We start from the raw sequence: 27,864 nt of genomic DNA, 5'->3' as shown, positions 1-27,864 counted from the left end.
CAGAGCTATGTGCACTAATGTGGCTGGTGGTTAGTTCGCCTAGCCGCTCTTTGTCTGCTCCCTGGTTGCCCAGTCTTTGTGCTTGGTGGGCTGGGCCTCCCTACCAAGTCTGAGCCCAAGTCACTCTCTGGGACCGCAGTGGGACTGTGGATGTTCCCACTGGTTCAAAGAGCAATCACAGGGGGCTCAGGGTTGTAGTCACCTGTTTCCTCAGTCACACCAATGCACACGCCCACCCTTGGGGCTGCAGCAGTGCTGTGAATGCCTCAGCCGGTAGAGAGTCGCTCATGGGTACTGGCTGGCTGGGGGCCAGAGAGCTCTCACCTGTCTCTACCTTCTCTGCGGGGGTAGTCCATCCACCTTCCAACGTATGGCAGCATGGGTCTCTCAGGCATCCTGCAGTGCTGTGTGAGTATCCTCCATTGATCAATGAATGTTCATTTAGTTGTAGTTTGAAGGGGGAGAGACAAAGAAAACTGCTCAATCTGCCATGTTACTGACGTCACCTAGAAAGTCTATTTAAGCAGCAGCTAGATGTTGAATTTGGTTGATGGATACAAATGAGTTTATTATACTATTCTTTCTACTTCTGTATATGTTTGGAATGTTCCGTAATAAAGCTTTCTTTTAATAATAAAATTAGCAACGAACAACCAGGTGTTTATATCCTTTCCCCCACTTCATGAAGCATAGGCTGTCTCTCACTCACCTCAGCAGAAGATATGAGGTTATTTTCTGAAGAGAATGAAACAGTCTCTGGATTGGGAGACATCAGACACAGTTAAGATTTCTTACCACAGCATTTCTCAAAGTGTGGTGAGCACATCCTGGGGAGTCCTTGGGACCCTTTAGAATCCTTTGAGTTGCCAGATCGTAACCCCATTTCCCCCAACAAAGAAAAATAACAAAAATCAAGTCACTTGCATAAGGGAAGAAATATTAAGCTGCCCTCAGATTTCTTTACCTTAATATTCAATGGCAGAAGACGATAGAGCAGCACTAAAAGATAAACATGAGAAAAAGTATGGCCTAGGATGGTTTTCAAGTGTAAAGGGTATGGGCAGTTTTGAACATCAGCAAATACATGTTCAATGCTACTCTAATGTCACTGAGTGTGAGTTCTTTTGGCATTTGAGCCCTTTAAATCTGTGTTTTTCGTTTTTCTTTAGAAAAATACCTAGTGTTTTCATTTAGCTTTTCTTCTTTTTTTTTTTTTTTAAATTTCTTGTTTTACATTGTTAGTATATTCTTTATCTTCTTAGATATATTTATTAGGCTTATTTAAAACCTTTGGTCCTTCTGTTCTAATAATTTGCCTTAAGAGTATTATATATTACTTATTATTATATATGTATTACAAATTATAGTATGCTGTGTATTTTAACATTATTTATATACGCACATGTATTGCTGGCTTTCTCTCATAGTTTTCTGAAGGTGTCTAGTTATTTTGGACCATGAACTCATGTCCTTTGGGTTTATCAGTTATTCCAGTGTGTATTGGGGAATAGCTGGAAGACCAGATACTTGTGTGGATGAGTTGTAGTTTAAATAGTGAAGATGGGGTGAGCCTCAGGGTAGAGAGCCCTGGAAAGCACAGGACCACTGCTGGACTCCCTCTGGCCAGTTCCCATCTATAACAGATGAACCTCGCTAATCCAAAGGGAAGTGCGGCTTTGGAGAGAGGCCCTCTCCCTAGATTGTAATATAGCAATCCTCCAGATTCGGAGGGAAAGATGATCTTTTGATGAAGGAAGGTCTTATTTTTAACTTAGTCAAATTTATCAATCTTTTATAGTTAGTGCTTTTTATGTCTTATTAAGCAAATCTTCCTCTAGTCCCAGTGCAGAAAGGTTCACCTATATATTCTGCTAAAAGCTTTAAAGTTTTGCTTTTAATGTTGAGTCGTTAATCCATCTGGAGTTATTTTGTTACTGGTGTGAGATAGGATCTAATTTCCTTATTTTCTTTTTCTCCCCAGTTCTGCTTTTGAGTAATTCCTCCTTTGTTCATTGATCTGCCATGCCAACTGTCAGTTATTAAACTTCCATTTGTATGAAAGTTTCTATTCTAGTTGGTTGGCTGATTTCTCTGGCTCTGCTAGTATCATACTGTCGTCATTATTATAGCTTCATAATTAGTCTTGCTGTCTAATAGGGAAGTCTTTCTTTCCTTGTCCATCAGAAGGGTCTTGGTTACTCTGAGTCTTTTCCTTTTACTTACACATTTAGAAATCGGGACCAAGTTAATAAAGAAAACAAAATCTTGGGGTCTCTTGAACATCTTTTGTAATGTTTATTCCTGAGTCTTTTATGCTTTTGTCATGTAAAAGTTTTATACTTCTGTTGTATAGAAGACCAGGAATAAGCGAATAAGTCTTATAGCTTTTAACTCTTACCATGTATGTAGTAAATATTTTATTACAGTTTTTACAGTTATTACAGTACCTTGACGAGAACTTGCAGAAAAATAATGGTGATGATAGTGGATTTAAAAATAAAATCTCTTACTGAAAAAAAAATATATGTATTGTTGATTGAAAATTTAGAAAAGAGGTAAATAGAGCCAAAAATAAGAAAATTAATGTTTATATAATAAAATTACTCTTTTTGGAGGTGGATAAATGTGCCCGTTCTTCTACAATTTAGGGCCACAATGGATGTTTTAATTAAAAACAAACAAATAAACTATAACTTTGCCAATTTGATAGGTATGTTAGTTTCCTAGGGCTACCATAACAAATGACCACAAACCTGGTGTCTCAGAACAACAGAAATTTATGGTCTCACAGTTCTGAAAGCTGGAAATCTGAAATTGAGGTGTCAGTGGAGCCCTGCCCTCTCTGAAGTCTCTAGAGGAAGAGCCTTCCTCACCTTTTCCTGTCTGCTGTGGTTGCAAGCAGTCTTGGCTCGCAGTGGCTGACATCTGCAGCACTCCCATCTCTGCCTCTGTCATTGCTTGGTGTTCTTCCTGTGTGTCTCTGTGTCCCAATGTCTTTACATGGCCTTCTTATGAGGACACCAGTCATTGGACTTAGGGCTCACCCTAATCCAGTATGAATTCATCTTAACTAATTATATTGGCAGGGACTCTGTTTACAAATAAGGTCATATTCGCAGGTACTGAGGTATAGGTCTTCAACATATCTTTTTGGAGGATGCTTCCACCCACAACAATAGGTAAGAAAGCTTATTTCATTTTGTTTTAATCATTGTATTTAAAAAGAAGAGAGGCTTAATATACACATGCTAGATCCCTAACTGATCATCTTTTCTACTCTTACAGCAACTCTGGTGCTCAAGGTTAAATTTGGGATCTATCTTTAGCAGTTAAACCAGTATGAATTGTGTTCTTCTTTTTAAGTTACATTTTTTAATATTTTAAAAAGGTTTATAGTTCACTTAAAATTAATTATAACAAACCCTTTAAGTGTTAACATAAATAACAATATTTTAATAACTGTAAAATAGTACTGTAAAATGTACTATAAATAATTATATTTTACAAAAAAATTTAGTGAGGAATGTGACACTGCTTTACATTTTGTAAATCTCTTTAATGTCTGGCTTAATAGAAGGCAGCTGGAGTCTCATAGCTGCTTTTGCGTTTATTCTTTTGTGGTATCATATGCCATGAGGCCTCTGGAAAGTGTACTCCACTATACACTTGTGGAAAATAAGATGAAAAAGGCATATAGTGTCTCAGTAGTATTATAAAGATAGTTTTGACCTTGTAGATCCACTAAAAGGGTCTTGGGACCTTCAGGAGTTTCTGGACCACACTTTGAGGACTACTGCTCTAAGCCATTGGCTTTCAAACATTTTTGACCATGACTTGCAATAAAAAGTAAATCTTGTATATTGTGCCCAGAACACACATAGAAGCATACACTCACCTGTATATTTATAACTCAAACAAAAGTTTCACAAAATGATACTTTTATTATTTGCTGTGCCCTCTAATTAATGTCCTATTCTCTTTATTTTATTTCATTAAAATAATTGCTAGTTTGAAACTTATTTTCACGCGTTGAAATCCACAATTTGAAAATCACTGCTATAGGAGGTATGTGTTTGAGTGTAATTTCTGTGTCTATAGTATACTTTCCAAAGTGGTTATATCAATTTATGCCTCCAGTCAGAATATGAGAGTCATCTCTCCACATCCCTGTCAACACTTATAACTGTCAGACTTTTAAATTTTGTTCTAATCTGAGGAATGTCAGATTTTAATCTGCATTTCCCTAATGACTAGTTAATATGTTTCTTAGCCATTTTAAGTTGCTCATCCATACCCTTTGTCCATTTTGAAATTTGGTTATTTATATTTTCCCTTGATTTGTAGGAGTATTTTATTATTAATAAAGTCACTTGTCAGGTTGGGTGTTTTTTTGGCTTATTTTTTTGTTGTGATAAATTATACATAACATAAAATTTACCATTTTAATCATTTTAAGTGTATAGTTAGTGGCATTAAATATATTCACATTGTTGTGGAACCATCACCACCATCATTTTCCAGAACTTCCTTCATTTTCCAAAACTGAAACTCCTTACACATTAAACAAGAACTCCCGTATCCTGCTTCCCCCACTTCCTGGCAACTACCACTCTACTTTCTGTCTCCATGAATTTAACTACTCTAGGGGCCTCATGTAAGTGGAGTCATAAAGTATTTGTCCATTTGTGATTGGCTTATTTCACTTAGCAAAATGTCCTGAAGGTGTATCCATCATGTAGCATGTGTCAAAACTGCATTCCTTTTTAAGGCTAAATAATATTCTATTGTATGGATATACCACATTTTGTTTATCTATTCATCCATTTATGAACACTTGGATTGCTTCTACCTTTTGGTTATTGTGAATAATGCTGCTGTCTGTTACAAATATCTGTTCAGTTCCCTGGTTTCAGTGCTTTTGGGTAAATATCCAGAGGCAGAATTGCTGGGTTGTATGGTAATTTTACATTTGATTTTTTGAGGAATCGCCATACCATTACTCACAGTGGCTATACCATTTTACATTCCCACCAGTGATGCGCAAGGGTTCCATATTCTTTATATCATCAACACTTGTAATTTTCTGTTTTTTTTTTTTAATAATAGCCATCCTAATGGGTACAAAGTGGTAGCTCATTGTGGTTTTGATTTGCATTTCCCTAATGACTAATGATGTTTAGCATCTTCTCCTGTGCTTATTGGCCATTGTATGTCATATGTCATCTTTGAAGAAATGTCTGTCAAGTCCTTGGCCCATTTTTTTGATTGAGTTGTTTGGATTTTTTTGTTGTTGTTGAGTTGTAGGAGTTCTGTATATATTCTGCATGTCAATCACTTATGAGATATATGATTTGGAAATATATTCTCCTATTATGCAGGTTGGTTGGTTTTTCACTCTGTTGATAGTGTCCTTTGATACACAGAAGTTTTAAATTTTGATGAAGTCCAGTTTATCTTTTGTTGCCTGTGCTTTTGGTATCATATCCAAGAAATTGTTTCCAAATCCACTATCAGGAAGCTTTTCGCCTGTGTTTTCTTCTGTGAGTTTTATAGTGTTAAGGCTTACGTTTAGGTCTTTCATCCATTCTCAGTTAATTTTTGTATATGTCATATCCAGTAAATCATTGCCAAATCCAATATCATGAAGCTTTTCGCCTGTGTTTTCTTCTGTGAATTTTATAGTGTTAAGGCTTATGTTTAGGTATTTAATCCATTCTCAGTTAAATTTTGTATATACATGTGGATACCCAGTTTTGCCAACACCATTCTTTTAAAAGACTGTCCTTTCCCCATTGAATGGTCTTGGAACCCTTGTTGAAATTCATTTGACTGTGTATGTGAGGGTTTATTTCTGGGCTTTCTGTTCTATTCCATTGGTCTATATGTCTGTCTTTATGCCAGTACCACATTGTTTTGATTAGTGTGGCTTTGCATTAAGTTTTGAAATCAGGAAGTGTGCGATCTCCAACTTTGTTCTTTTTAAGGATTGTTTTGGCTATTCAAGGTCTCTTGAGTTTCCATATGAATTTTGGGATGGATTTTTCTATTGCTGAAAAAAATGCCACTAGAATTTTGATAGGGATTGCTCTGAATGTGTAGATCACTCTGGGGACTGTTGGCCACTTGATAATGTTAGGTCTTCCAATCCATAAACACGAGATGTCTTCCCACTTACTAATATCTTCTTTAATTTCTTTCAACAACATTCTGTAGTTTTTAGTGTAAAGTTTCTTATCCTCTTGGTTAATTTTATTCCTAAGTATTATTCTTTTTGATGCTCTTGTAAATAGGATTGTTTTCTTAATTTCCTTTTTGGATTGCTTGTTATTAGTTGGTATATGTTTTGAGTATCAGTCTCAACCCTAAGTTTATTTTATCTGTCCTTACTTTTCCTTTTTTACAATTTCCTCATTGATTACTAGATTGTTGTATTAGTTTGCTAGGGCTACGGTAAAAAAATGCCACAGACTGGGCAGCTTCAATAACACAAATTTATTTTCTCACACTTCTGGGGGTTAGAAGTTTGAGATAAAGTTGTTGACAGATTTGGCTTCTTTTGAGACCTCTCCTTGGCTTATAGGGGGCTGTCTTCTCCCTGTGTCATCACATGGTCTTCCCTCTGTGTGTTTGTGTCCTAATCTCTTCTTACCAGTCATATTGGATTTGGGCCCAACTTATTGACCTCATTTTTCCTAATTACCTCTTTAAAGACCCTGTTTTCAAATACAGTTACATTTTGAGGTACTTGGAGTTAGGACTTCAATGTATGAATTTAGAGTGGAACACAGTTTAGTCCACAACAATTGTATAAGTTAACAAAAATGTAGCATACTATACAAAACTGAAAAAGTGTAAGTAATTTTTGGCTTACAGAAGTTAGAAATATTTCGAAATTACATTTGTTTATACACAACACACAATTACGGAGCACCTCATGTGTGCAGGCATTGCAGTGGGTACTGGAGACATATTGGTGAACAAGAAGTCCCTGTCCACAATGTTCACGTTTCTGTGGGCGTGACAGCCAGTAAGCAACTACAAATGTCCAGTACTGATAAGTAGTATGAGGAAAAAGAAGTCAGTGTAAGACATGTGTTATAAATGGGAGTGATTTCGTCCTCAGCAGAGAGAAATTGGTTCTTGAAATTTAAAAAAAAAAAACCTTAGATGTTACAGTGGTTTGTGTCTCCCCCAGCAGGCACGGTTCATAAACGCTAAGTCTGTGCTGTTAAGATTTCATAGTACGGGACGATTAGAAGGAAAATATCTAAAAGGTCTCCTTATTTAAGGGAGCAATAATAAAAGAAAAAAGGTTGAGCAACACTGGGGTGAGGAAATGGAGTGGAGAAGACTGCTAATCAGCTAAGGTGGTCAAGGAGAGCCTTTTGGCACTGGGACATTAACATAGAGACCTGCAGAAGCATGGGAGGAAGCCATGTGTTAGTCTGGGAAAAGCATTTCAGGCAGAAGGAACAGCCAGTGCAAAGATCCCATCAGGGATGTGTTGGCCAAGTTATGAAAACAGCATGGGGGGCAGTGTGGACACTGTGAGCAAAAAAGAGAGTTGCAGGAAAAGTAGTCAGGGAGCATCAGAGAAAGCTATGTGGATCATTGCATTTAATCCTTTTGTAAAAAGTTTTATTGAGGTATAAATTATATAGTATAAAATTCACCTATTTTAAAGTGTACAATTCAGTGAAGTTTTAGTATATTTGTATTTAATTTTTGATGGGTTGAGCACATGGAAGTGATCCCATCTGACTAATATTTTACAGGTATCTCTTTTGCTCTATGGGGAGAACAAACTGTAGGGGACCAAGAGTGGGAGGTGGGAGACCGCTTAGGAGGCTGTTGCAGTCGTCGTGCAGGGAGGAACGGGGGCTGGACTTGGGTATCAGTCAAGAGGTAAGAACTGGAAATGATGCTGCTGTTCAGTGAGATGGAGAAGACTGAAGATGGATCAGAGTTGTTGGGGGAAAAAGTCAAAAGTTATCATCTTGATAATCAGCTTAAAGATGATGTTCAAAGCCATGGATGAAAACCAAATTTATATCTGAAATACATTTTCATCCTCTCAGTATCCTAGATTTTCACAAATGTGAATTAAATCTAAGTAATTTTAGTTGAAATTTATGAAACATATTGATTGCCTAAAATGTTTACAGCATTGTTATATCTTATTAATTAAATAATATTACAAGAGCAATATCTTTCACAGTGGAATTTTTAATGGTTATAAATTGGGAATGTAAAGAAAAGTGATACTTTGGAGCCAGAAAGTCACTGTGAGAGAAACTTAAATTCTATTTTTAGTGAAAGTTGAATTTAAAAATTAGCATTCAGAACTTGTCATTAGGTAATAGTCAATATAGAGAAAAATGGACAGAATCTGTCAGCAGGATTGAATTTAAGCATCACCAACACTAGACAGATCTTGCTGAGCAGCTCCTGAGTTAATAATTAAACAGGGTAGAGTGCGAGGCACGGCTTCAGATGAAAGACGAGACTGTCGCTGAGAATCAGCTTCTCTGTTTTGTCGTTCTTTCAGGCTTTTTTCTTTTTTTGTTGAGTCTTGTTTTGTTTCAGTGCCATTTATTGTACCGCAGACACTAATATAGATTATTAAACTTATGTTTTGTGGTATTGGCGGGGATTTTCTTGTGTGAAATTCATAGTTAAAACACGTAAACACTGGATTTTTAAAACAATATATTAGAATTTTAAATATGAAAATTAGAGCAAAATTATTAGATGCTAGGGGAAGTGACAACTATAAAATATAGGGTTCTGTTCATTTCAGAGTTTAGACATGCTGAAAGTCTGTGAGTGGCCTTATTGAGATTTGAGTCTTTATTAGGAGAATTCTTTACCTTTTTCTGTCCCACGGATCCCGCTGGCAATGTTGTGAAATCTATGCAGTCTTTCTCAGAATAATATTTTTAAATTTAATAAAACATAAGATTACAAAGAAAAGAAATTATACTGAGTTACAATTGTTCAAAATATTAATAAATCAGAGTTGTTTTGAAGTAATACATATGCTTCTAAACTAATGCCACAAATATCAAGATTTAGCAGTGGACTTTATTACTATTATACTTTATACAACTATATTCTAGTAGTTTTACTATTCTAATTTATGAGCAATGGTGAAAATGAAGGATATTTAATGACTATCCAACACTGTAATGGACTATAAAATATCTGTGATTTCCGTTAGTCATAGGTATTGCTAATATTACCTTAGTTTGTTGACTATATTTATAATTGAAGGGAAAAGCTGAAGATCAGTTAGAGGAATGAAAATAAAGATGAGCTCTTTTTTCCATTCAGATTCTCTGACACTGAGTTCTATTCATGGCCCTGTATCAAGGTTAAGAGACCCAACCTTAAAAAGTATCAAAAAGCTTTTGGTGTCACTGTTGTTGTTTTTGCTGTCCACTGGATTCTGACTCCCAGCGACCCTGTGGACAGCAGAGCGGAACCCTGCCCGGTCTTTTTATGCCATCCTGTCACCTTTCAGTGCTATATCAGACAGTACTTCCCTGCTATTCATAGGGTTTTCATGGCCCTTTTTTTCATAAGGGGGTAGTCCGGTCCTTCTTCTTAGTCTGTCTTAGTCTGGAAGCTCCACTGAAACTTTTCCACCATGAATGACTCTGCTGGTATTTGAAATACCAGTGGCACAGCTTTCAGCATCACAGAAACAGGCGGCTGCCACAGTATGACAACTGACAGACGGGTGGTGTGGTTCCTTGACCTGGAAACGAACCTGGGCTGCGGCAGTGATTATGCCAATCTTAACCACTAGACTATTAGCACTGACCACCTAAAAAGGCCTTAGACGCCTGTAATATTTCGTTATCTATTATTAACTATTACTGTTAGTAATAACATGCAGTAATTCATAGAGCAACTCATCTACTCTCTGAGATAGCTACAGTTTGTCATTTTATTGTCACCACCAGCATTTCTTCTCGCAACCTCACAATTATAAAGAAACCCTCAACTAGCACCAGTTCATCATTTTGAATAAGATGACTGTTTAAAAAATATATATTTTATTTTTTAGAACAGTTTTAGATTTACAGAAAAATTGAGAAGATAGTACAGAGTTCCCGTATACCCTACTCCCAATTTCCCCTGTTAGTAACATCCTGCATTATTTTGGTACACTTGTTACAATAAATGAATCAATATTAATACATTATTATTAACTAAAGTCTATAGTTTACTCAGTTTTCCTCAATTTTTACCTCCTACCCTTTTCTTTTCCAGGTTCTCATTCAGGATACCACATTATGTTGAGTTGTTGTGTCTCCTTGGGTTCCTCTTTCCTTGTTTTTAGTGACTTGACAGTTTTGAAGAATATGGTCCGGCATGTTGTAGAATGCTCCTCTGTTGGATTTTTGTCTCATGTTTTTCTCATGATTAGACTGGGGTTTTAAGTTGAGACAGGAAGACTACAGAGGCAAAGTGCTCTTCTCATCACATCTTATCAAGGCTACATACTGGTAATGACTTATCACTGTCGATATTAACCTTGATGCCCTGGCTGAGGTAGTTTTTGTTAGGTTTTCCACTCTAAAATTACTCCTCACTTTTCCATACTGTCTCTCTGGAAGGAGTTACTTTGTGCAGCCCAGGTTTAAGGAGTGGGGAGTTATGCTCTCCCTACTTGAGGGCAGAGTAGCTACATAAATTATTTGGAGTTTTTCTGCATGAGAGATTTGTCTCTTCTCTCTCATTTATTAATTTATTCAATCACTTTATTTACATCAGTATGGACTCTTGGATATTATTTATTTTCTCCTCTGGGTTATAACCCAATACTCCTTTATTTTCTTGCTCAAATTGTTCCAGCTTTGGCCATTGGGAGGTCTTTCACTGGGCCCCTGTGCCCCTTTGACATACCCACATCAATATGGATTATATGGAGAATGGTATTAGAAACCAAAATCTGTGTGCTTAGTGTGTGCTGCTGGGGTGTCATTTCTTTTATGCTCTTTCACCTGACAGAGCAAGGGAGTACATATGTATCTACTAAGTTTGTATATATGCATATCTATAGACCATTTGCACATGTAACCGTCTGTACCTATATTAAACTCAACATAATTTCAACATAGACGTCTGTACCTCTACCCCATTACCACATGGATTATTCCAGCTTCCTCTCCTGTGTATCTGTAAATTCTCAATCAAACAGTGGAAACTTGGCTTCAGCCATCCTCCATCCGTTTGCTTAATCGTTCAGTTCTAGCATGCAGTCATTTGTTGCTCAACAACAGCGATACGTTCTGAGAAATCTACGAAGTGCATTGTTAGGCTATTTTGTCACTGTGTGTACATCATAGAGTGTACTTACACAAACCTAGATGCTATACCAACTATATACCTAGGCTGTGTGGTACTAATCTTATGAGACCACTGTTGTATATGTGGTCAGTTGTTGACTGCAATGTTATGTGGCACATGACTGTACACCTTATACCAACATCAGAGTGATTAACCCATACCCCCGTGGAAGCGAACTTTGTCACCCAGTGTACAGTGCTTATGTGCAGTTCCTTTTGCCTTTTGTCTTACGGACTCCACTCATTTCAGAATTGCTTGGATCATCACCTTTTCCCCTGTGCCTTCAATGAGGTCTTTTCATGTATTTGTAATGTAACTAGATTCTTTCGTCCTAGTGTGCATTTCTTCCTGGGATCTCCCAAACTCCTAAATGATTTTTTAAAATTTGCATAAAATAAGGTTTATTCTTTGTGCTTTAAAATTCCATGGGTTTTGACAAATGCATTGTCATGTATCCACTATTATAGTATCATGTAAAATACTTTCTCCATCCTAAAAATCACCTGTGCTTCACTCTATTCATCCGTTGCCCCTTTTCCTAGAATACCAGGCAGCCAGTGATCTTTTTTACTGTCTGCATAGTTTTGTCTTTTCCAAACTGTCGTATAATTGGAATTATACAGTGTGTAGCCTTTTCACACTGGCTTCTTTCCTTGAACAATTATACATTGAAGGTTTTTCCATGTCATTTTGTGGCTTGCTAGCTCATTTGTTTTTATTGCTGAATGATAGTCAATTATGTGGATGTACCATAGTTTGTTTATCCGTGTACCTATTGAGGGACGTCTTGGTTATATCCATTTCTGGCAATTATGAATAAAGCTGTTATAAACATTTGCTTGCAGGTTTTTACACAGACGTAGTTTTCAAATTAATTGTGACTCAGCAATTTCACCACAGAAAATATAACGAAAAGAAATAAGTGCATATATGTACCATCAAACATGTATGAAAGTGTCCATAGTAATGTTATTTTAAATATTCAAACACTGAAGACAACCCATCAACAAAATGGATAAATTGTTTTAGGTATATTCGCGCACTGGAAAACTGTATACAGCAATGAAAAAGTGTAAACTACTGCTATCCCCCATGCCAGGGATGAGTCTCACAGACATACCATATGTATGATGAGGCTTGACACGAAGGAGTACATACTCTGCGATTCCATTTGTAGAAAGTTCAGTGACAGGCAAAGTTAATTTTTTGTGATAGGAGTCAGAATAGTGGTTACCTTTGTGTACAGGATGACCAGTAAGGCTTCAGAACAGCTGGTAATGTTTATGTGTTGTAGTGGCTTGTGAGTTTTCAATTTATAAGAAATTATGAAAATATATACTTAAGATTTGTGTGTCTTTTGTATATATGTCATATTTCAATAAGAAGTTTATGATATAAGATAAAATGTGTTGCTCCTTTTGCCATAGGAGTTGAACTTTGGATTCTAAATAGTTGCCAGATAGTAACCCTTTCTAATTTTTGACTCCAATAGGATTTCAAAAAAAGTTTGTATGTAAAACTCCAACTTCTCTGTCTCTGGTTCTGATTTCTTAGTGTCTCTATTGGTTGCATAACTGAAGGTCCGTGGGATACTTTATAATTTCTTAATACTTAACTTGTTGAAAATCATGTCTACATTTCCTACCAAAATAATACCCTTTCCCAAACTTTCCCTTAATTCCCAGTGTGCCAATTCTTCTGGCATATTAGATTTTGAACCTGGAAAATTTCTGATTTTTGTCGCTTTTCATCTCCTTCACTTAGTATTTTACTTACTCAAGCTGTTTACTTCTCTGAAAATTTTCTTGGATCTGCTCTCTTCCCTTCTGTTTCCGCAGCTACCACTTGAGTTCAGGCCATTGTTGCCTCATTCCAGGACTCTTCCTGTAACCTGCCAGTTGCTCTCCCTCTCTCCTCTTGTTCCATAACCCACTAATGCAATTTGTCCCATTCTCCCATGATCAAGAACTTGAGTTACTAATCTAATGCCTATTATAGCTTCTGCTCACAAGCCGTGTTTATTCAAGAGCTCCAACCGAGTCTTCCGAGTGCCACCTTTGAGTTCACAATGTGGGAGGATATTCTCTGCACCCAGGGTAATCTGTTTGTCGTTAACTATGCACATACTTGCTCCTCTGATCCTGCTGTTATAGATCTCTGAATTCCCCTTCTACTCTGTCCTTTACAGCCTGCACAATGTGATTCTACACGAGCATCTTTTTTCCTGAATGACTTTTTTACCCCGTGTTGAGACCGTCACTATATTATATCCCCTCAGTTCTTTGTATTCAGTTTAAAAAAGATTATTTTGGCCAAATATCGTTGTCCTTAAGGTATTTTATATATGTCTATAGGATTTTCTTTAGCATTGTAAGTTTCAAATTTCTTTTATTTACTTTGTGTAAGACGCAATGAGTGTTGAGAAAAAGCTTTAAAAATAAATAAATGATACAAATAAAATAAATAATGAAATGAATAATTGTCACAAATTTTGCTTCTTGAATCAGGAAGTTTATATCAGTATATATAAAAGTATTTGTTCAATAAATATAGATCTTAATGCAGAAGCCACTTATTTATTTCATATATATTTATCTCCTTTAATAGTATCCTTGCACAAGAAACCATGCCAGCTTCTGACAACATAGGTGTTAGATACAGGTGCTCAGTGTTTGAGGCTTAGTATCAGAACCATCCTGTTCTTTAGTTTAAACCTGCCTGTCTCTGACCCTTTTTCTTCTGCTGTTGCTGTCACCTCTCTTTTACCTTGGCTTTCCATTTTGATTGACTGCTATCTGGTTTTTCTACTCTTGAATCCTTTTCTTAACTTTCAATCTTTGTCTTCCCTCTGGTGACTGTTCTCTTTGGCACAGCCCCAGGACTTCCCAGTCTTGTGCCTGTCTTCACAGGTAGTACCAACTAGGCTGGTTTTTCCCATTTCATGGGCCTCATATGTATATATGAGTATATCATAGATATGTATACATACACATCACACATGTATGTACATGTATATCACACATGTGAATCACATGTGAATTAATCACATGATTACATGTGAATTAATTGCTCAGGGACTCTCAGGAGAAATAAGTCTTTGACAGTCTGGTAAAGTTTGATCTTAGTATGTTGGAATTAGCCTGAATGTCATGTAAAATTTATTTTCAAAAGTAGTATGAACCTGAGGAAGTGTGTTAAGTAGTGTGTTAAAATGAGTTGTTTGGAGCCTATCTTTATTTTTAGACTTAATTTTTGTATAGCAGTTTTATTCACAGCAAAATTGAGGAGAAGGTACAGAGATTTCCCATATACCCCTGTCTCCACACATGCATAGCCTCCCCCATTATTGACATCCCCTGCTAAAGTATTACATTTGTTACAATTTATGAACCAATATTGATACGTCATTACCAAAAGTCCATCGTTTATATTGGAGTTCACTCTTTTTTTTTTTAAGATTTTATTTTTTCTTTTTTCTCCCCAAAGCCCCCCAGTACATAGTTGTGTATTTTTAGTTGTGAGTCCTTCCAGTTGTGGCATGTGGGACACCACCCCAGCATGGCTTGATGAGCAGCGCCCTGTCCTTGCCCAGGATCTGAACCAGTGAAACCCCGGGCCACCGAGGGTGGAGGGTGCGAACTTAAGCACTTGACCACGGGGCTGGCCCCTAGAGTTCACTCTTGGTGTTGGATATTCTGTGGGCTTGGACAAATAGACGATAATGTGTATTGACCTTTATAGTACCATACATGGTATTTTCACTGCCCTAAAAATCGTCTGTTCTCTGCCTGTTCTTCCCTCCTTTCCCCCTAAGCCCTGGTGACCACTGATCTTTTGACTCTCTCCATCATTTTGCCTTGTCCAGATTATCATATAGTTGGAATCATACAATATGTAGACTTTTCAGATTGCCTTCTTTCACTTAGAGTTCTTTGTATATTTTAGATAACAGTCCTTAATCAGATGTGTCTTTTGCAAATATTTCCGCCCAGTCTGTGGCTTGTCTTCTAGTTCTCTTGATATTGTCTTTCACAGAGCAGAAATTTTCAATTTTAATGAAATCCAGCTTATCAAGTATTTCTTTCATGCATTGTGCCTTGGGTGTTGTATCTAAAAAGGCATTGCCAAACTTAAGGTCATCTAGATTTTTCCTGTGTTATTCTAAGAGTTTTATAGTTTTGCATTTTACATTTAGATCTTTGATCTATTTTGAGTTAATTTTTATGCAGGTTGTAAGATCTGTGTTTAGATTCTTTTTTTTTTTGCATATAGGTTATCCATTTGTCCCAGCACTATTTGTTTTAGAGACTGTCTTTGCTCCATTGTATTGCCTTTGCTCCTTTGTCAAAGATCAGTTGACTGTATTTATGGGGACCTATTCCTGGGCTCTCTCTTCTGTTCCATTATCTGTTTGTCTACTCTTTTGACAAGAGCACACTGTCTTGATTACTGTAGCTTTACAGTAAGTCTTAAAGTAGGCAGTGTCAATTCTCCAACTTTCTTCACCTCTTTCAATATCATGTTGGCTATTCTGTTTCTTTTGTCTCTCCATATAGACTTCAGAATTAGTTTGTCCATATCTATAAAATAATCTGCTGGGATTTTGATTGAGATTGCATTAAGTCTGTAGGTCAAGTTGGGAAGAACTGACATTGACAATATTGAGTCTTCCTATCCATGAACATGGAATATCTCTCCATTTATTTAGTTCTTTGTTTTCTTTCATCAGAGTTTTGTAGTTCTTCTCATATAGATCTTGTACATATTTTGTTAGGTTTATACATAAGAATATTATTTTTCTGGGTGCTAATGTAAATAGTATTGTGTTTTCAATGTCAGATTCCCTTTTTTCATTGCAACTATATAGGAAAGTAATTGAATTTTGTATGTTTAACCTTATATCCTGCTACCTTGCCATAATGTCTCATTAGTTCCAAGAGGTTTTTGGTAGATGCTTTCAGATTTTCTAAATAGATGATCATGTTTTCTGTGAAAAAAGACAGTTTTTGTCTTCCTTTCAAATTAATATACCTTTTATTTACTTTTCTGATTAATTGGATTATCTAGGACTTTGAGTGTGATGCTGAAAAGCAGTCGTGAGAGAGAACATCCTTTTCTTGTTCCTGATCTTAGTTGGAAAGCTTCTAGTTTCTTTTAGCTGTAGGTTGTTTTGTAGATATTTTTTCTGAAGTTAAAGAAGTTCCCCTCTATTCCTAGTTTCCTGAGAGTCTTTATCATGAATGAATGTTGGATTTTGCCAAATTCTTTTTATGCATCTTGATTTGATCGTGTGACTTTTCTTCTTTAACCTATTGATGTGATGGATTATGTTAATTGATTTTTGAATGCTGAACCAACTTTGCATACCTGGGGTGGGGGCTATTCTTTTCATTTCTGCTATTGATGAAGTAATTGGGAGTGTACACTTCATACTTGGATGGTGCTAGAGTAAGAATTGTTGTAAAAAGATAATCGTAATCTTGTTGAATTAGAAAAATCATTCTATGTTAAAATTTAGGGTGGATAGCTTAATTTGTTCAAATAGGAGAAGGACTATATAAAAATACCGTTGTTATACTTTTGTTGACTTGGCTACTAATTCCATAATTATAGGGTCTTCCAGCTCAGATTTTTCCATCTAGTTCACTGAGGTTTCAAGAGAAACTTTGTAAAATAAATGCTTTTTATAAATTTTAGAAATCCACATAAATTCATCTTATGCTCTTGTCCTCATTACCTATCAATTTATTTACCCTTTCAAAATAAAGTAAAATAAATTGGGTTAATCCATCATAACTTTTTGTTACTGGTAGTCTAATTGATCAGGCTTGCTAATAATCCTTTTAACAATTCATTTTAGAACCATGGCAATTATTATCATCAAACTGATTAGTCTTTGTCAGATGAAGTTCAGCTTCTTTCTCTTTTTGTGAATCAAAATTGGTCTATTTTGAGACATTGGAACACTTGCAGTGAGTGATCTCTGATTCCTCAGTGACTTCTGGTCCAGCGGTCTGATTGACAGGTGTTTTCAGTGTAACTATTAGGATAATTCGCTTGGATGTCGTTAGGTATGGGCTTTTCAGCTGTCAGGACCTCTTTGTTTTTCTTCTTCCTTCTTCCTACAAGCTACTTCTGACTTACAAGCACCAGTTTTTCCTCAGGTTTCGCAACCGTTCCTTCTGTTGCGTGGAGAAAATTTGGTTAGCAGTAGTTCCATATTCAGATGATTCCAAATCACGTTATCTTTTTTCTAGGTTCTTTTCATGTATCCTGGTTCTAGTACCCAAGCTTCATATTTATAGTTGAGACCAAATTGCTAGTTTGTAATCAACTTCTGAGCCTTCCTTTGTCCCCCTCCGCCTAAATCCGTGTCTTATCTTCCTCTGAGCCAGTCTTTGTGAGACTTGTTGATCTCTCAACACAGGGACCAGAATCTTGTGTCTAAACCTCTGCCCCTGGTACTTGCTGTCCAACATTGCTGATGTCCTGGATCTTCTTCATTCCTGCACCCCAGAGCTAGGTACAACTACTCTTTTCTCTGGAAATCCCTCAGTGATTCCTGCTTGCCTGTACCCCCACCTAGTTTGGGTTATGTAAGGTCCTGGTCATGAACATGTTAGAACCTAAAGGAAGGCCATCAGGCAGAGAAGAATAAGGATGGACATGTATTTCTGGTACCAGAGGTACTCACCTGTCAGTACTTTTGGGTACTCAAAGCACTTACTTGTCTTCAGGAAGATTGGCCAGCAGTGCAAAGCGCACAGCATCCAAAAGGACATGAGAAGGAATCACTTCTGATAGTTCTGCTCCTTTTGAATAGTTATATTCCGAATTCCCTGTTTTCTTCACAAGTCTTTTCCTCTCAGATCTCAGAAGTTTCTGATGATTTTTAATAATTCCTGAGTTAAAATTTCAAGTTCACTTTATTGCTGTTGCTCTGTTCAATAAGATACAGACAGCTGAGATCAAAATACTCTTTCAACATCCTTCACTTTCTTCTCTATTTGCTGAATGCCTTTCCCTCTCACCTGTATTTTTTTGTCTTTCTCTTATGATAAACACTTTTATACTTTTATCTGAGCATTTTCTCTTATGTCTACTGTATTCAGTATTCATATTGTAGAAAGAGGGCTGTCTGGTTTTCTGGCTGATAGAAACCCTTTTTCCTTAGCAAAGTCTGAAGTCTGGAGACTTACTTATTTGTATCAGTTCAACATTCTTTGCCTTAGTTTCTTTAACAATTAGGTATTTTCTGATACTTTATAATGATCACATATTTCTTTTTCATTAAGAACAGGAGAAAAAAGAAATAGATTTTCAAAAATTCTATTAATAATGGGGAATATCTTTATCCCTACTTTGAATTTCTTGTGTTTTTGCTCTTTTGTAACGCAAAAAAAAAACTTTTGGGTATATTCCATGAAGAACAAATGTTTGTTATTTTCTCATTATCATCCAATTATAACCTGTATGATGTGCTAATATTTTTCTGTAATGTCACCAGAAATCACTCCAGTTTTGAGTATGGGATAAAGATTTTGGAAATTTAACAATTATTTAAAAATTTACTTTTTAAAAATATCGATAGTCTGCAAATGTTTATTGAATGCTTACTGCAAGCCAAACACTGTTCTAGAAGCAAGAGACCTAGAATGAACAAAGCAATGTCTTGAGCTTGCAGTTTACTGGAGAAGATAGGCAAAGAAACAAATGCATCAATTTGTGATAAGTACTAAAAAGAAAAATAAAGTCTATGAGACCAGAGAGACTGGGGGTTAGAGGTCTGGTTATTTAGATAGAGTGGCTATGGAAGGATTCCTGTATAGGAGGCGTTTAGGCAGAGAACTGAAAGAATTGAGGCAGTAAGCTCTGCATTACTGCAGATGAGTGCTCTAGGCAGATGAGTGCTCTAGGCAGAGGGAACAGAGAATGCAAGGCCTTGAGGCTGGCCTGACGACTTTGAGAAGCATCAGGAAGGCCCGTGTGCCTGAAATGAGAAGGGAGAATGGTAGGAGATGAGATCAGAGAGGCTGTGATAATCATTTTTTCTCTGAGAAGAAGGGGAGCCATTGGAAGGTGTTGAGTAGGAGAATGACATATTTGATAATGTTTAAAAAAGGTTGTTTCCTTGAAGTTCAATAACTCTACCATATACCTTGGTGTTCCTCATCTGTGTCAGTTTTATAGTGTGCCCTTTCAATCAGTACGTATTTTTCTTGTAAAGTTTTCTTGTGGTATGTTTTTTATTATATTTTGCTGTTTCACCATTTACAGCATTACCATTACCATTACACCTGTTTTACAACAGGTACACCAATTATGTAAATGTGAGCTATCCTTTTTCTCTTTTTCTATATGTATAGTTTGCTCTTGTGTTTAATTTTTGCTCATTCTGATTTTTATTTTGCTTGCTTTCCATAAGCTTTCCCTTCATGTTTCTTAATGTATCTCCCCCATATGCATTCTTTCTTCGTGGAGCTATTTTCATTTTAACTTTCCTTTTCCTGATGCTTTCTTCCCCTTTCCCCTTTTCCTGAGATCTGCGTGTTCAAGTTGTATTGCTTTTTGTATCTCACCATAGCTTACCTGGGATCTTATAGTTTTTCTTTGACCTACTGTTTTTTAGAGGTGAGGTTTGTTACCTTTCTTATGGATATTCAATGTTTTTGAAAATTGTAAAAAGAATTCCTTATGATGCATTTGGTATTGATGTTATTCTGTCTCATGTAAGTGATTTCTGTGTGTGAATGTTGTCTTCCTCCAGGGAGGCTCTGCCCTGGCCTGAGAGGCGGCTAGTTTGCAGACAGCCCTCCTGATCATTCAGGGATGGTTTCCAGTCTGGGTTGCAGTCTTTGGAATCTTTGGTCTACCCCTGATTCACTTGCACTCCCAGCTGTAGCCCTCAATGCATGTCGCCAGTGAAAGCCTGTGATGTTCGTAGGGGCCCTCCTCCTTGAATAATATACAGTCATTTGCTCCTGAGTACAGTGATACTGCTGAAAACTCTAGTCTGCTTTTCAGAGTATTTGCCCTTGGTTTCTTAGTCTCCTGCCTTGTGAATGTTAAGAATTTGGCAAATCCTTGAGGAGAAAACTGCTTGTGTGGAGCTCACTTCTCTGTGCATCCCTTCTCTCAGGGATCTTGATTCCTCAAGTCCTGGCTGCCTTGGCCACCCTCTGCTCTGATTTCCTTGCTCCATCCTCATGCTCCAAGACTGGAAATGCCTCAAAGGTGAAAGTTGCTTACAGAATGTTGACTCATCTCTCTGAGATTTCTTCCTCTGGTGCCCTTAAGTCCTAGCTGCCTTGGAAGGTCTCCAGTGCCTACAAATAAATTGATTTCTTTTGTATCTTTTTGGTTTTTCAATTGTTCTCAGGGAGACTGTGATATGCTGCAAGGTACTCCTTCACAGCCAGAAATAGAGTTCCTCTCTTAGAGTTTATTAAGATGGAATTTCATTTCTATTCCTAGTATATCTTGTCTATGTTTGGTAATTTCCAAGAGAAGAAGGAATACAAATCATCTTTATTCCACCATTTAAAACTGGAAGACAAAGAATGTATTCTTTTCTTTCTTTCTTCTAGTCAATTCATATTTAGTAAACAAGGAGAGTTTAGAATATGTATTGGAAAATTGAAACTATCTTTTGGAAGGAGCTCCTAAAGCAGAAGGATCACTAATAAAGAGGCAGAATGAATAGATGTATGGAGAAGAAATCTGAGCATCTGATATGTGTCAAGCTCTGAGCTAGGAATTGTATGCGTTTTAAAAAGTTAAACTATATACCATATTTTTAAGTTAGATATAATTATTTCCATTTCTTAGATTTGGAAGCTGTTGCACCAAAATTTAAATTATATACCTAATCCATTTTATTATGGAGAATGGATGATAGGAGTAAAGGATATTGAGGCTGTAATATTATTTAGTTCTTAAAATTTATTTTAAACATTTATCTTAGAGTATAAAAGGATACTAATTGATTGGAACATCATCCTAACTTTTTCAAGTTACTCACACTTACTGGAAGTAATTGTTAAAATGAAAATCAATTGTCCTTATAGCTAATGCTTGTTTACCCTAATTGTATATAGAGTACCTAATCCTAAACACCTGTATTTAGTTCTATAAAGATGAAAAATTCAAAATAACTTAAATATCAAATAATAGGGAAATGATTTAATTATGTGATAATTTTGGAGCTTGTGGAAGTAAGTAAATAAAAAAGTGAAACAAATGAAAATTTTGTGCATGAACACTGTGACTATGTAATAAAATATTCCTATACACTTATAATACATGTGTCATTTGTGTGATAACCCCTGTATTAAAATATTTGGGTTATGAATTTCCTTTTTAAAAATATTATTACATTGCTTTTATAATTTAAAAAGGTTTCTAAAACTTCAAATGAAGAGTAAAGAACACTGCTGATTATTCACCAAACAAATGGAAATTTCTTCAGTTGCGTAAAGACAATGTAACAATCTTGAGGTTAGGGACTGCATCTCTCTTGTTTACCACCGTGTCCCTAGACCTGGAATAGTACCAGATTCGGTAAATCTTCGCTGAATGAATGAATGAATGAATGAAAGCATATAAACATTATGGTCTTACTTTTATGGTAGAAAGTATTTTTATTTTTAAAGACTTGGTTAATTTAGAGGTTGGTTTAATTTTTATTAGTATGGTCTATGATACATTTGTTTTCTGAATTTTTATCTCTAATAGGATATATATTTTCTTCGGGCTACTTAATGATGCAGAAGTGTTCTAAAGTCAGTCAGAGGCTTTTTTAACAATGATCTATTCTTTTAGAACCAGATGGTCAAGGAACTGGAGTCCCGCGTCCAGCAGCTGACAGGAGAAGCAGAGAACAGTAATTTACAGAAGCAGAAGTTAATCCAAGAAAAACTGGAACTTGAGAGATGTTACCAGATAACATGTAGTGAATTACAAGAAGTAAAGGCAAGGTACTGTGTGAAGTCAGACCTCGCTTGGGTGTGGCTGTGTAGTACTACTGTGTAGCTGTATGTTAACTCTATAAATTATCTGCCCAAATTAGTCCCACCTTGTGCGTTTAATCTTGGGAGGTCTCCAACCTAAATACTGCCGTTTGTTTAAGTCCCATTTAACGTAAGAAGCATAATGTTTAAAACAGTTGATAAAAATGTGGATAATTATTTGACATATTGAAAGATAATGCATTTGGATTTGGTTGACTAAAAATTTCCATTTTAGAGGTTGATTCTAAATATATTGGAAGTATTTTTTTTTTGTCTCTTATTGCTTGTAGGCGCAACACACTGCATAAAGAGAAAGATCACCTTGTAAATGATTATGAACAAAACATGAAACTATTACAAACCAAATGTGATGCTGATATAAACCTTCTGAGAAAGGAACATGCGCTTTCCGTTTCTAAGGTATTGTGTGTGCTGGCACACGCAACCATGCAAAGTAGTTACTGACTTCACTCAGCGTGCAGCTGTGAGGGCCATAGAGAAGTGATTGGGTATTCGAAATTAGTCTCTCCTGTGTTTTATTCTTGAAATAACTGAAAGAATTTTTATTGGTATTTAAAATACTGAAAATGCTAAATGTCTGATGTATAGCATGACATAAATATTTAATAAACTAAATTCTGCTATAATAAGTTAACCCTTTTAAGTGCCAAAGTTTTTAAAGGAGGAAACATAAAAATCCAAGAAGAAATGCTCAGTTACATTAATAATACATTTTTTAAAGTAACTATATACCTTATCATTATTCTTTGGAAATCTTGGGTATACTGTAGTTTTCCTGTCAGCACATAACACGTGTGTGAGCCCATAGACACCCTCACCAACACCCATGCACCTTTGTGTCCAGGAATTGACACTTTCTGCAAGAGTATCCTATAGCTACAATTCTAAGGTAGTCAATTACTTGATATTTCATGAATTAAATGTTCCAGTGGGTTTGGTTTTAAAATTGAGATTTGAAAAGTTTTCTATAAACTTATTATTATACACTGTATTATATTTTCATAACTTTAAATACTATGCAGAATTTAATTTATATTTTTACTGTAAAAGATTAATTTTTTTTACTCTTTTTAAAAACACTTTTCATTCAGATTTATAGATAGTTTCAATTGTGATTGAACCTTCGGGGGGAAAAATGGTAAATTTATTCAACCAGAAGTAGGATGGTACAAAAATCAATATTCTGTCTTTTATTCTTCTTCTTAAAATCCTTCTAGGCATCTGATATGATTAAAGAATTAGAACAGAACATCTGTCAATTGAAACAGCAGTTACAGGAATCAGAACTTCAAAGAAAGCAGCAACTAAGGGTGAGTTAGAACCCTTAGAAGAACAATGGCTGAAACTCACCTTCCCTTTTCTTGATTTTTATGTACAAATGAGAGTCAATTAAAAAAAACTCAGAAATGTAAGTAGTCATTTCTGATTCTTTTATTTCATTGTGTCGTTTTTCATCTTATTTTATTTATTTTAACAAAAGGAGATGCCAATGAGATACAGAGAATAAAGAACAATAATTTTAGTTTGAATAATCTCCCTTTTTGAGATGAGTTTAAAAAATAACCTTATTTAAATATATTATTATTTTAGTATAATTCCCTCCTTTTAAATTATTATTTGCCAGTCGTCACAATTTCTCTTACCTCTCTCTCTTTCTTACTTTTTAGATCTTTTTTTTCCCTCATGGTGAAAAAGTACCAAGGACTGATGAATGATGTAACTTCAAATTTATTATTTCCACATGATTCAATTGGTCATTTTTAAATAATCCCCTAATCCAAAGGGTCAGGAAGTTTCTCTTCTACTGTAATGTAGGTACTTCTGAGAGTAGTAACATATTCAGATAACTAAGGTTTTATGGCCTCTAACGTAAAGCTACTCATGTTTCTATTTCTAGTTTACAAAATTGGACAGGTAGGGCTCTCTTACTAATGTGGAAAATTCAAATAAAGTTTATCATCAAGTAGATTGATTTATTTCATCAGATTACTAATTTTATTGACGTTAGTAGCAATTTTAAGTATAATCAAAATAAATACTTATCATTCACAGGATCAAGAAAATAAGTTTCAGACGGAGAAAAGTCATTTAAAACGCACCTATGAGAAAAAGGTAATATGTTTTGTGAGAAGCTATAAGACATTTAAATAGCAAAGGAAGCAATTAAGAATGAGGGTTCATTTTTATAAAGCCACACATTCTAGACCTTACAGAATAACTTATTTCTAAGTTCATTTCGGCTAGCCAGTAATCAAATTTTGCTTCTTTATTTTTTGTTTATGAACATCTTCAGTTTGATTATTAATCATATCAATAGTAAAACATCAGTTGTATGCTATATTTAATGAGTGAAGAGTATTATTATGTTAACCTCTCATAGTAACACTTTGAAATTATATTTTCTTTCAACCAGTTTAAACATATGGTACAATCGGTGGGTGTTATTTTGTATTCTGTTGTGTCATATATGTAATAAGAACTTTCACTATTTCATCAAAGAATATGAAACACTGGAGGAATTGTCTACTACTTTAAAAACTGATTGATAATTGTTTCTTCTCATTTAGAATAGTGAATATTTCTACTGACATATGCTGGTATCTCTGTTATTAGTAATAACTGGGTTTTTTTGACACACTGTTAACACCTTTGGCAATGAAGTACAGAATTCTATGAGTTTGTGACTACTAAACTTCAGCTTTGAAATTGTTGTTTGCTGTAAGACAGAGTGTAGAAGAGTAGCTGAAATAGCGAAGATTTTGTTGCAGCTTTTGTAATTATTTACTGTTCTAACATTTGCCAAATTAATCTGCTTGTGAAGTACACAGATAATAAAAAATGAGGAAAAGTTTAACCCTTTAACTAATTAAAATACATATGAAATTAAAATTAAACAAGCTTTATAGCACAAAATTCCTAAGACACTTTGTGATATCACATCTTATCTATCCACACAGTCACTCAGCAGATATTCATTAAATGCTTCTGTTGGGCACGGTATTGTACGAGGTCCTGGGATGGGGCAGTGGGTTAAGGATAAATTAGACATAGACTGCTCTCCAGGAGCTTAAAGTCTAGGAAGAAGACTGTCATTTGGAAAAGTATTTCCACTGACATATATTGACCTGAATATGTGCTCTTTAAAATTATAATCAATTTTCTTATTGCTAAAGTTTTTTTGCTGCAGTTTTGATACAACTCAATGCAAGGTCTTAAAATATTTCGGGTCTACAAAATGATATCTGAACAGGAGAGGGAAATACTGCTTTTATTCAAATAATTTTTTTTAGTTTCTACTGTTGAACCATGCAGCTTCATAAATATTTTACTTACCAAAAGAAGACTATGCATTATCATAAGCCTCGCTCCCTCATGTACAAGGCATCTGCATCCTCTGCGTGTACTGGTTGGTCCACTATTCATTTTTGGGCAGCTGTCTGGCTCCCTGTCCATTAAGGAACGCCTTCCTGGCCTTCTGCTCCATTGCACTCTGTGGTCAGCCCTCTTCTTGAGAGATGGTATCTGCGTACCTGTGAGACAGAGAGAGGCGCCGGTAGCAAGCAGAAAGGCACACACTGACTAATTTTAAAAAAGAATGTATTCCTATCTCAAACTTGTTTAAGTCCTGCTGAGGACTGTTAGATACAGAGATAAAGCTGGAAAGACAGTCTTTCTCCTACCTCTATCTCTTCTTGGGTATGTAGCCACCAAGTAAGCTAAGTGTTTGGGATCAGCCCCTCTCCCTGATGGGCACACACAAGAAACAGACTGTCAGAGCTCAGTTCATTCTCATCCAGTAACCTTCCCTCCACGCCTGTTCTATTTCACTTCAGGGAGCAGACTGAAGTCCTTTCTATGAGGCATCATAACCACAGCTTTTCCCTTTCCATGAGGTATCAATTGGCCTGGCTTCTTAATAATGTAACTAGTTAAAGTGTGTTGTATTTTCAGTGTAAATATGACGTGTTTAATATAATAGCACTCTTTAAAAGAAAAATAAGCATATTTGTTCATATTGCATATGTTCTAACATTTATTTATATTGGAAGAAAATGTTGCTCAGCATGTCACTTTTTGTTTTACAATTAATTCCATAATCTCCCCCTTTTAAATTGACATCTGTTCTTCTTTCTTTATTAAACCTGCTGTGATCTCAGGCCTTGAAGATTTGATGTCTTGTACCCCCCTCGGGGAATATCCTTTTTGCCTGCTCAAAGAGCTGCCGTAAATCTGACATAGTCCTGGGCTGTGTAACTGGATAGCTAAATGGGATGTATAGGGCTTTTGTTTGTTAGCCAGTGTTACAGGTGTGCACATTCAATAACTTTTGGCATAAAACTTTGTTCTGAATATCTGCTCAGGAGGAGGAAATGCCATCTGAATGACATTATTTCCTCATGCCAATAAGAAAGTGGCATGGGAGATTCTAACTTGTCTTTGAGGTAAGAGAAACAGTTGGCATCAGATGCTGTCCCTAATTTAAGTACACACACATTATCTAATGGTCTTTATTGATCTCTGGAGGCTATTGCCTGCTCTTAAGATCTTTGAACATCAAACAAATGATAGGTAGTAAACTAAATGTCATTGTTTGATGAAGTGTCCTAATCTGTTCAATCAGGAAATGGTTAGGCCAAATGATTTTACTAGTGAGGAAACACCTGCCTCCTACAAATAACCGAGTGCTTGTTTTCCAAACAGGCACCAGAGAGTGAAGGATGGTGCTGTTTACCTAGAGAAGCTCAGGAGACAGATGTCAAGCTTGTGTATTCTAAAAGGTGCTGGAATATTTCTAAAACTGAAATATCTGCTTATCATTATTCTGGTGGAACTGTGTAACAAATGAGATATAAAGTCTGATGGAGTTCAAAACCATTAAAGGTAGTTATTCCAGTTTTTAGCATACGCATATAATAGTTTTAATTAGGTTAAAAATAATTTAAAATTACCATAGTTTTACATATAATAGATTGTGTAATATTTTCTGACTGCTACTGGCATAATTTCGTTTAAGAGGACATGTGCCTTGAATGAAGTTTTCAAATATGAAATTGTACAGTAAAACAATTTGTACAAGTTGTACAGCCCAATGCCCCATATTTTTCATATTGGGAAGCAAGGTTACGGTGGTTAAGAGACATGGTGGGGTTATCCAGCTAGTTGGGGTGTAGGTCAGCAGCAGTTCAGGACTCTTTTTTATGCCATAAGGTCTACCACAGTACATCTATTTCCTTATATATAGCAAATCTCATTCTTATTTATGCAAGTACTCCTTTCTTGGTTACTTAAATTCTTAGGATGCAAAGGAGTAAAATATACATTTAGTAAATGTTCAGTAAATGTGCTTATGGCTACTTAAATCAATTATGTATGACAAACATGTTTGAGAATATATGCTGTATCTTTGACTTTCTGGTTTGTATTTTCATTATTTAAATTAATTATTTAAATTGTTAACATTCCTTTTTGGTATTAA

The 27,864-nt window shown here is 35.7% G+C and overlaps 1 protein-coding gene across 17 annotated transcripts in view; it reads left to right on the top strand.

Moving 5' to 3' along the window:
* The window catches only part of CEP112 (centrosomal protein 112), a 452,281-nt gene that overhangs the window by 100,101 nt on the left and 324,316 nt on the right, over positions 1 to 27,864 (top strand). For all 17 annotated transcript variants that reach the window (XM_070227014.1, XM_070227013.1, XM_070227007.1 and 14 more), the window contains 4 exons: positions 22,180 to 22,334; positions 22,658 to 22,787; positions 23,606 to 23,698; positions 24,441 to 24,500. In XM_070227014.1, coding sequence (XP_070083115.1) covers positions 22,180 to 22,334; positions 22,658 to 22,787; positions 23,606 to 23,698; positions 24,441 to 24,500 — 438 coding nt within the window. The remainder of the gene's footprint in view (positions 1 to 22,179; positions 22,335 to 22,657; positions 22,788 to 23,605; positions 23,699 to 24,440; positions 24,501 to 27,864) is intronic.

The sequence above is a fragment of the Equus caballus genome, chromosome 11 (genome assembly GCF_041296265.1).
Source record: "Equus caballus isolate H_3958 breed thoroughbred chromosome 11, TB-T2T, whole genome shotgun sequence".
Classification (NCBI taxonomy): Eukaryota; Metazoa; Chordata; class Mammalia; order Perissodactyla; family Equidae; genus Equus; species Equus caballus.
Note: the sequence above shows the minus strand (reverse complement) of the source record. Positions and strands in the feature narration are given on the sequence as shown.